Source organism: Nesoenas mayeri (assembly GCF_963082525.1).
Source record: "Nesoenas mayeri genome assembly, chromosome: 7".
NCBI classification, from domain to species: domain Eukaryota; kingdom Metazoa; phylum Chordata; class Aves; order Columbiformes; family Columbidae; genus Nesoenas; species Nesoenas mayeri.
The window spans coordinates 23546443-23556851 of NC_137551.1; the positions used below are offsets into that span (position 1 = coordinate 23546443).

Below are 10409 nucleotides of genomic sequence, written 5' to 3' on the forward strand. Positions count from 1 at the left end.
TACTCTGAAACAATGTATCACATATAACATTAACACACCAATTTTCTTAGTGCTCCACACAGAAGTTTTAGAGCCTTATCCAAACCAGAATTTTTCTGCTTGTCAGTTACCAGACCAAACAGGTGTAAACTAAATCTTTACAAAGAACACTACTGCTTTCCACTAAAGCCATGTGATGTTACAGAAATACAGGAACATTGGTAAGTGAACATGAAACCAATCTTTACAGTAGACACAACCTCATCATACAGCTGAAAAGCTGTATCTTGACATTCATTAGCCCCCATATCACATATATGTTAGCAGTTATTCAAGCAGACTGCCCCAGACCTCATGTAATTTGAATACAACTATTTTACATGATAGCTTACAGTAGTATTTTAATATACATAGTAGTCTTGTTACAGTAATCCTTACTACTTCCAAATTCTAATGGACACCTTCAGGGGGGGGGAAAAAAAAAAAAAAGTGTTGAGTAGAATAAGATAAATGGATGCTGTGCAGAAACTACCAAGCTCAAACTAGAACACCTGCTACTAGAAGTCTTAAAAGTGTGTATTGCTGCTATAAGTTTTAGTTAACAACGGATTTCCATTACAAACGTGCACACCTTTACTTTGCTACATAAAACTGTAAACTTATTCATACACAGCTTCAGAAACAAAATTTACTTTCGTTATAGCACTTCAGAAGTGCAGAGATACTACCAACACGTGACTTGAAGCCAATCTATCATAAGGTTAATTTGGATTTATGGTTTCTCTTCAACTATTCTGTTAGGAAGCATTTCCAGCCCCCCCCCCCCCCTCCAAAAAAAAAAAAAAGGCTGGAATTTAGGCTCAGCATTTTTTACAAAACAGCTCTATTAAGACACACTTCTGTATCTGTGAATACTTCAAACGCTGGCACACCCCAGCAAACATGTGTGTAAGCAGATACTACCCAACATCTTGAGGCAGAGCCAGAACACGCTAATCGCTTTTCTCCATGGAAGCCCTTTTTATTTTGGTTACTTTACAGCTAAAGGCTGTGAAAGCCAAAAAGGTTCCTTACCACTTTCTGAGACTCGATAGCATTACCCTTATTCACTAGCAGTTTAAACCGAGAAAGCACTGGGCAACAAATCAAACGCGTCAAATTAAGGAGGAAGCCCGAGGTGGCCCAGACAGAGCCCCTGCGGCCTGCTGAGGGGAGGGGGCCTCCCTGTGCGCCGGGCACGGGAGTCACCCCAGGGCAGGCAGCGCAGCCAGGCGCCGGGGTACAGCCACTCCCGACCCCACCGAGGCGGCACATGCCGCCCAGGAACGCGGAGGCCCCAGCGAGGCCTCCACAGGCTTCCGAGGCGAGCGGGGTCGGAAAGCGGGCACCTTCTTCACCCCCGCACGCCCCGAAGCCAGGCCACCCGGAGGGCCGAGGACTCCGGGCCGCCGCCAGCTCTCCTTCCCCCACCCTTCCCGGCTCCTACAGACCTGGAGACGGCCATGGCCGCCCGGAACTGGGCCGCGGCGGAGGCTCGCGGCGGGACGGCAGGCGGGGGGGGCCGGCGCCGCTCTCCCGGGGCGGAGGGCGCAGGGCCTAGCTCGGGCCTCTCGGGCGCCGCACCCGGCCTCGGCCCCGCCGGTGATCCGCGGGGAGCGGCTGAGCGCAGCTGTGGCCGGCAACGGTCCGAGTCTCGCTCCCCTCGGGCGGGCAGCAGCAGCGCGGGCGTGAGAGGCACACGACCCTCGGAGCGCGAGTTAAAGCTTCTATTCCCCCATCGCCAGGGCGAAGCCCAATGCCTGGTTTTATATGAGCAGCCATCTTGTATTTATTCCCTTCCTCCATGATAGCCGCTTCCTGATTGGCAACGGCGCCCGACCGCAGCCAATGGAGAGAGCGCTTCTAAGAGCAAGGAGGGCGGGCGCACGCGGCGCCCGGACTGAGCAGGACCGGCCATGGAGCCTGCCGAGCCGGCTGGGGGGGGCGCCGGCCTCTGGCGGGGCGTACCATCTGCACGCGTGTGTGTGGAAAGCTCAAAGGAGAGCGCCCCAGTCCCTCGCCCCGAGGGGAGAAGAGAGGCACCAGAGCGCGAAGTACACGCGTGTCCTTGCCAGTCCACCGGATGGCAGCGCTTCTCCACCATCACCGTGGCGGGAGAGAGCAGCCGGGAAGTGGGCGAGCTCACCCTGCGCTCCCCGTTCGCCGAGATGCGCTGCCCCTCGGCTTACGCCCGGCGCTGCGGCGCCGATGCCCAGCCCACGGAGACTACGGCTCCCGGCGTGCAGCGCGCTCGGCACCGCGCCCCCGCGCGGGGACGAGGGGACGCGGCCCCGGCCGAGGGGGCTGCCCCTGCCGTCTGTCCCTCCCGCTCTGCGCTGCTGTCCCGGCCCTGCTGGGAGCGAGTTGGGCGCTGGCGCCGGTGGTCGCCTCAGAGCGGTTCACTTCCGTTACTCACACGGGTTTATGAACCGGCACCAACCCCCCCAGGCAGCAAAGGGGCATCTGAGCCGCTTCCTCGGCGCGGCCCAGTCACAGCGGCTGCGTAAACGGCCGCGTTCCGCTCCGCCACCTGCCGCCTCCTGCTTGGCGGACGCAGCTGGCCCGTCCGCGCTCCGGGCGGCCTCTGGAGCAGAGGGCGCTTAAGGCTCCCCGGGATCCGCCGGCGGTGGCCGGTGCCGGGCGCAGACCCTGGGCAGCTGCCCGCGGTTTGCTCTTGGGAAAGAAGCCCAGGCTCTCCGAGGGCCTGCTGTCAGCTTCGGGCACATCAGAGAAACACCGGTTCAGAAATTAGTGTTCGAGTAGTCATTTAAATTAATTATCCCAGACAGGGGCGTAAATTTAGCTGACATACATAACCTTTCATGTGATTAGTTGAAAACACAATAATAGAGTTTGCTTTCCTGTAAGCGATGCATAAACTTGCATAAATACATGAATTTGCATAATACCATATGATAAAGTTTTCCTCTAAAGCCGACTGTGGTGCATATTTAATATCAGAGCTTTCTGCAGGGGTCTCTGCTTTTCTGCTGGTTGGTTTCCCTTCCCTGTGGTTATTAACTCTTCAAGTACAGGGTCCCTCATTCACACCCCACTAATACATCCATATTCCAAACATGCTACCTGCAGGTTCACGGTCTTTTTACAGATCTATAAACAAGACACCAGTACATAATACCTCAATCCATTCTTATCCATGTAGGTCCAGCCTATACTGAAGTCCTTTAGAAAGTTTTGCTGCGGGCACCTCTTTCCTGCTGGTTCCCTCTCCTGTCCTTTGGTGGGAGCTCTGTGGTGACCAGCAGCTGGTGTAGGGGCATCAACCAAACACCAGCAACATGAGTTAGCCCAAAGCCTCCGCATCACAGAATGTGGCCAGAGCAAACCACAGGCTTCATTTTCTGAGGTAGAGATGGTTTTTGTGACAGTGCTACACTCTTTGACCCAGAAAATGTCTTTTCCTGTCACGTCTGTGATGTAGTAACTAGTTTTAGGAAGCTCAGTATGCCTCCCATAGCAGAATACGTAAAAAAAAATGCAGTGTGTTTAGTTGGAGGTCAAGAGCCTCTTACTGAAGTGCTCCAAAACCACACGCACCTTCCTTTCTGCCATCAAACGCAGTCGTGTGTTGCAGGTGCACCTGCCTGGGCCCCTGCCCCGTGATCTGAGGCATATGTTTACTCCCATCCCATGATTGTATGTATTTTCACATGATGGAGTGCCTGCTTTTCAGCCACATGATGGGGAAGAACAGCAGGGACCTGGGGTAGGGAGCAGCGAGGAGCAGGGTGGATGTATTTTTCTTGCGTGTTAGATGCTCTTGACAGGGATGTACAGCAAATATCCCTGATAATATTCCCACATTTGTTTAGCCAGGAATCAGCAGCCATCCTGTCCTGCTGTGGGCGTTATTGAAATGACCCTCAGGTGCTGTTTCCAATTCTAACACCCTATTTCCCCTTAGGTTCCTTAAAAACATTTTGTGCATTGTTTTAATAGCAGTCAAGGCAGAGTGCCCAACAAACATGCAATAAAATTTGTTTTGAACAGCTCCGTAGGGGTTATCCTACCTGATAAAAATAAGTGCAGGGAAATGACTGGTGATGGGTCTTATGCACTGAGTACTTGCTGAAATGATGATAAACTGCAGTCCAAGCAAAACAATCTACAAAAGACAGAAAGAACGATCCGTTATTTACCTAATAGCAGGCATTCTGGACCGAAACAATATTCATTCAAGTTTCACACCATATATTTTTGTATTTTTATGCGACATTTATGTGAAGCACATCACTACTTAACTCTTCACTTGTATCTTCTGCTTAGTTCTTTCCCTACACCCTATAAAAACCAATTTTTCTTTGTTTATACCAATCCTTTTTGCATATTTTTTCTTTTCACCTATTTTTCAAGGAGTAGCCATATATTTTCTCCTGGTTTTTTTTTGCATATGTTGAAAGAACCCCCCTCCACTGCAAATCTGCTGTGTGTCTCTCAAACCTGTTCCTAAATTAGATAAAACTCAATAATTTCAAGTGAGGTGGTATGATCATTAATTCCTTCATTGATCTCAATTAATTTTATTTTGTTTTCCTTCTCCTTCCAGCTGTGTCCACCTGTGAACTCTTATTGCATAGACTGCAGCTTTCTTAATTGCTACATGTACCTACAGAGCCCAGGGAAAAAATGGTGCAGTCTTCAAGTGCTAGAGCCGTGCAAATAGTAGATGACAGAGGCACATTTTTCCTGGTGGAATCCCTCCTGATTAGGCCTGACATACCACAACCTTCTACATGTTCTGGTCTTCTAGTTTAATTTTTCCAGTTAGTTTTTTTTGTGTCCTGAAGGTTTGTAGATTTGCAGTGCTTAGGATCACACCAACCTCTTTGTAACAGTTGGTATAACATTTGATACCTCCTAGTCTGATAAAAAAATATTATTTTCATGATAATTTGCATGTGTTTTAGTGATTGTCTTATTTGATTTCTAAATTCCCTTGGAAATCTTGTCTGAAGAGACACTAGTATTAAAAGTTTGTCCCTGCTTTGCAGTTTGTTCAGATATCTTCTCTGCTGGTGCCTCAGTCACTATAATTATTTTGATCAATTTGGGAAATTTGCTCTTAGATAAACATATGTATTATGATCTTATGCAGGTAAATTGTGCAGGTTCTTCGCAGCATGTATTTCTTAATGCTGTTTTCTGTTCTGAAGTCTAAAAAACAACCAGTTATCTTTCAGGCTATTCCTAGCATGCTTTAAATTTCTAATTTATTTATATATATTTAACTGTTTCTTCTTCAAGTATTATTTAATCTTCCCAGTTTTTATTTTACATTTTATCTCTGTAGGTTAGGCCCCTCTTTACTGATGCCACTAAAATCAGATTTCTGATTGCTGAAGAACATTTTTTTCTTGATTAATCTCTTGTTTCTTGATACCTAATTAATACTTTTTTATTGGTCTTCTACCTTTTTTTTTTTTTTTTATTTAAAGGTGTACTTATTTATTATCATTTAAGCTTCACTAGTTTCCATGCTCTCATGCTTTTAATTGTCTCATTTTTACTGCAAGGAAATTTTTTACTAGCTGCATAATGTTCTTGAAAACCTCCTTAAAAATGGGCAACTTGTACATGGTCTTCCTTTTAAGTTCTTCACCGTAAGTGATGGTGGTAGGAGGCTGGATGCTGACTGATGGCTCTCGTAGTGCAAAAAACACCTAGACATACCAATGAAATGCTGTGTTTCGAGAGAGAAATCGGGGTGAAGTCACTGCCTCCCACAACACAGATTAGCAACATTAGAGGAAAAAGTTTGATGGGCTCCCATTTCTCAACATCAAACAGGATTGTGATAACAATTAGTTAGTAAAAATCACCAATCCCTGAAAAGTTCCAAATGTCACCAGAGCTGTGTAATTATCTCATTATATTTCGGTGCCTCTGATCATATTTAACATTGTACATTCAGGACAATTTTCCTGAATGAGGGTTTCCTGATGTGACAAATAGACAAAACTTGTGATTCTCTTTGGAGAACTTCTGTTCTCAGGGATTTTATCTCATGAGATTGCATAATCTCCATTATAAACAGATATTCTGCACAACTGATCCACCTTGTTGTACAACCTCATTTTTGTTAACCGTGGTCTGTAATTTCTTCAGCATTTAGTTCCACGATCTCAGACCTCTGATTTTCTAAGTCAGCTCTACTTTTCACTCTATTCTGTAGCAGATGAAGACTTAAATTACTGATATTCCTTGGACACACATGATGTAAAAAACTGGAAGTTCCTTAGTTTTGTCTTGCTGTTATCCACGCTCCTGGTTTAAATAAATATTTCATAATTTGGGTAGTTTATTGTTCCTATGGCATGTTTTTTATTTTTATTTCCAAAATAGCTTTTATGCTTATGTTTAAATCCTCCCTCTTTTTACCTCTCTCTGTAGGGTGTTATGAACTCTAAAGTATTAGGAAATGAACAATAGTAACTCCAATGGACATCTGCATCTTTACACCTGATCTCTCACTGACATCTGGGAGAGCAGACATCTCCATTGATATACAGAAATTTATATAGGTGTTTATAATGCACATATACATACATTTATACATAGGTATACACGTATATAAAAATGAATTTAATATTTCATATCTGGAAAGAAGACTGAAGGGGAGAAAAGTTCTTGTTGAGTACCTAAGGTGTGGAATTTTTTAATCAAGGTAAGAGGCAAAAATGAGCCACAGTTAGAGACAAAGATAAATGGAAATAATGAGGATAAACTCTTCCTATAAAGCTGCAGGTCCTTCTACACAGGCCTGTGGAAAAATGCAACATGAAAATAACATGAGAGAAGCAAGTAGAGACCTTTTATGAAGTTCTTCTGTTATTTAAGCTTGTGTGGCTGTACATTGTTGTTTTTTTTTTTCTTTATTTAATTTCAGTAGTCAGATTGTTCTCTCATAAACTAAGGCAAGAGAGACATTAGCCTGTGCAGTAGCAACAACAACAACAAAATGCACAAACTGAATACGAAGAGCATAAATAGAAAAGCACCTCTGTCATCAGGGACATAAGGATTCAGAAACACACTATAATGCTGAATAAACAGGGCCAGTGGTTTCACATCTAGTCCAGCGCTTTCCAAAAGCTGTTGCTTTTTAAACACAGAAAAGAAGGCTAATCTGTGGCCATCATCACAAATTCTCCTACAGTTAATGAGTTTAAATTAGATTTAAAAACAAGCCAAGTGAACCTATCCTTTGCTCTCTCTATATTATATTACAACTAGTATATTAAATGATAGAAATAATTAATGTTTTTCTTTTAATTTGTAGACACTGTTTCTTGGAATATATTTTAGGCCTACTAAATATTTCTGGTGTGTAACTTCTGAAGAATCAGAATTTACCATTCACCGTGTACCAGAACTGCTATTAAATAGCTCCAACGTGATATAGATACCAAGATATGGTGATCCCATTTTTCATCTGAGATGTGCAGACAAGGATGAAACAGCTGTAGCATTCACTTTGCAATCTTAGCTTACACTTCATTTTTTATTTACCATGTACATTCCAAAGATGGATTGAGGTGTGATTAACAGGTATCAACAATAGCTTGTACTCTCTTATGTTCTCCTTTAAGGGTTAATCTTGCTGTATAGACTTTTGTTTGGTAGTCTAACTTGCAAAGTTAAAACTTCTCTCTGTTTATGTTAGAAAAGGTCCTTTGAAGAACTGCATGAAGATCATCCTCATCTGTGTCAACTTTTAAGTTTATCAGTCTTGGGGGCTCTTTCATCTTCCTTTGTGGAACATGCAGTGCTGAATGTTACTCAAAAAGGAAGAAAATGCCTCCTGCTTTTGGTATGACTTTGTCTTGACTTGCTTGTTTTACTTCTTATAGAGGCAGTTACCTCAGATTTGTTACACTTGAACTAATTCATAACTGCAAGTTTTGTGTGACAGGTACAGTAATAGCAACATTATAGTGTGTTTTGATACTGTCCTGAAAGCGTGCAATAAGATGGTAGGTATTTCTGACAAATTAGATTTGATTCTCAGATTCCTCAAATAATGCTATTCCTGATATCCAGTAAAATCTGGCTTGTTTTTAGTAAGTGAAACAGATTTGTGGAGTAGTTTCTTACTTGTCTGAAATTCTCATTGCATTCTGGAGGGAGTATCTTCAGGATATTATACTAGACATAGACTAGATTTAAAGCTTAAAGTGAAGCCTTAAGTAGTTTTAAGCTCCCACATGACTGTATTGTAGGATTAGAGGTCTGAGTGCTCCTGTATTTTTTTGATAACTGTTATTTACATCAGCATGGTGCTTACACAGAGCCACAGGCACAGCTTAGAAGACCCAGATAAGAAGTTGTCAGGAACTCCTCCTCCAGCATGTGCCCTCATTTTCTACCCAGTAATCTTTCACCAGCTTTTTACACGTGCATCTTTTGCACATTTTTTCCTTCGCACTGATAACTAACATTTTCTCATTTGCCCTCCTCCTTCATTTTTCTCTCTTAAAATATTTTTTTCCTGTCCTTTTTCCTTTGCCCCCGCACCCCCATTGTCTTCTCACCTCAGCAGAAAGGAGACACAGGTTGCCTCCTCACCTGGTTCCTTTTTGTCATGCTTTCTTCTGAATCCGCACAAGAAGAAGAAAGAAGAAAGCCATCTGCGGGTTTGGCAGCTGCTGTCCACTGGGACCAGTAAAGCACAGTCTGCTGACAACTTGAGCAAGTAAGAGTCAGCCTGGAGAGGAAGCAAACACCAGTGGTTGGTAACAGCATGGAAGCTATGGTTTTTTGTTTGCACACACATTTTAAATAAACTGCTGCTTACAGCAGCCAGGAATTCATATCCCCTTGCTGAACCCCAGATGGGGAATACATTCTTCTTTTCCCCAGCACTGAGCAGATTCTAAATCACAAATGATCTTAAGGTGTCTGCACTTCTGGACACCTCGTGTGAGACATCTTAAGAAGGAACTGATCTTCGGAAGCCGGTGCTTAGGTCATTTAACTGCTGGTCCCAGCACACTGGTTGTAGCAGTGCACCCCAAATTTGAATCGTAATACATCACTGAGCCTGCAACTTGCTAGCATTTACTATAGATGCAAATACACAGAAAAGGATCCTAAATCATACTTGTGTCTTCTTCTAGGTCATTTGCCTTTTGCCCCAGCTGAGAGAAGAACAGTCACATGCAAACCTTTCTGGCCCTTTTTCAGTTAACTGTTTATTCTTCAAACATAAAAATAAGCTAGCTGCATGTGTAATGCAGGTTTCTATGTACAAACTTAATTGTATCCCTGTGTTTTAGTTTTCTGCTGGAGCTAACCTTTCTTTTTCCTAAGCCCTTGTTGGGAATCAGCCTTCTGCATAGAGCTTATCCGAACTTTCTCCCAGCATTTTCCAGGAACCACCTAAACATTTCTTGACCCAGTACGATCACACCTCCAGGCAAGCTGGCCCCATGGCTTCACCACCCAATCAAAGTCAGGCCTCCAGTTAAATCATGGCTTGAGGACAGCGATAGAAAAATAAGTTTTCTGTGAGTTCAGAGTTCAGTAGTTCTCTATATTAAAACTCTTACAACTTCTTCAAATAATTTTGTGCTGCCTCTGGATTTTCTGTATCCTTGGGTTCTTCTTCAAAGTTTCACACTTAGGGCAATGGGAAACCAACACTGTCCATCCAAGTCTAGATTTTTATTGCTCTTTGATAGAACAACAGCTATTTCTGCGTTTGCTAAGAACATACATAAGGGGCCAGAAAGGTTTTATGACATTTTAATAAAACTGAAATAAATAAAATTGTTGGGGGCTTTGGTGTGATTTTTTTTTTTAAATGAGTGCCACTGTAATACAATAGTTGGTCTAAAAATGAGAAACATTTTACTTAATTTCATTCTCCACCATGTGGATCAATCAGTAATTGAATACTACAGATAAAAATATGCAGTGATGACTCAGCTGTTGAATTCAAGGTAAGTGTCAGTAACAGTTTGTAATGTATTATGTGGGTAAGCTCTGCCTAATTCCATTAGGAACAATAGGCTGGAAAGACTTATTCTAAATTCTAAAAAAATAAAATAAATATACAAACTCAACTTTGGCTATTTTCATATAGTCATCTCAAAGCTATTTGTGGAAACATCGCATCTATTAATTTTGCTTGAAAAGAAGAATCCAACATAGTTGCAGAAGCGATGTTTCTTTTGTCAGATAATAGGAACACCACCACCTGACTATGTCTAAACCCTCCAAGGGTCCTGCAGGATCTGACCAAGGACTGGTAACAGCTACCGCTGATCCCAACTCCGTACACCACATTTCTCTTTGCCCTGAGCTTTCCAGTGCACCAGCTTCTCAGTTACCCAGGCAGCCCTGGCAGCCCCATTGAAGTAATGAAGGAT

General features: G+C 43.4%; 1 protein-coding gene across 2 annotated transcripts in view; it reads right to left on the reverse strand.

Annotated features, from left to right (window-relative positions):
* Positions 1-1788, reverse strand: part of BTAF1 (B-TFIID TATA-box binding protein associated factor 1) — a 46166-nt gene extending 44378 nt beyond the window's left edge. For both annotated transcript variants that reach the window (XM_080347919.1, XM_080347920.1), the window contains exon 1: positions 1470-1788. In XM_080347919.1, the coding sequence (XP_080204045.1) occupies positions 1470-1483 (14 nt within the window). In that variant the 5' untranslated portion in view covers positions 1484-1788. The remainder of the gene's footprint in view (positions 1-1469) is intronic.
* Between the last annotated feature and the right edge of the window lie 8621 nt (positions 1789-10409).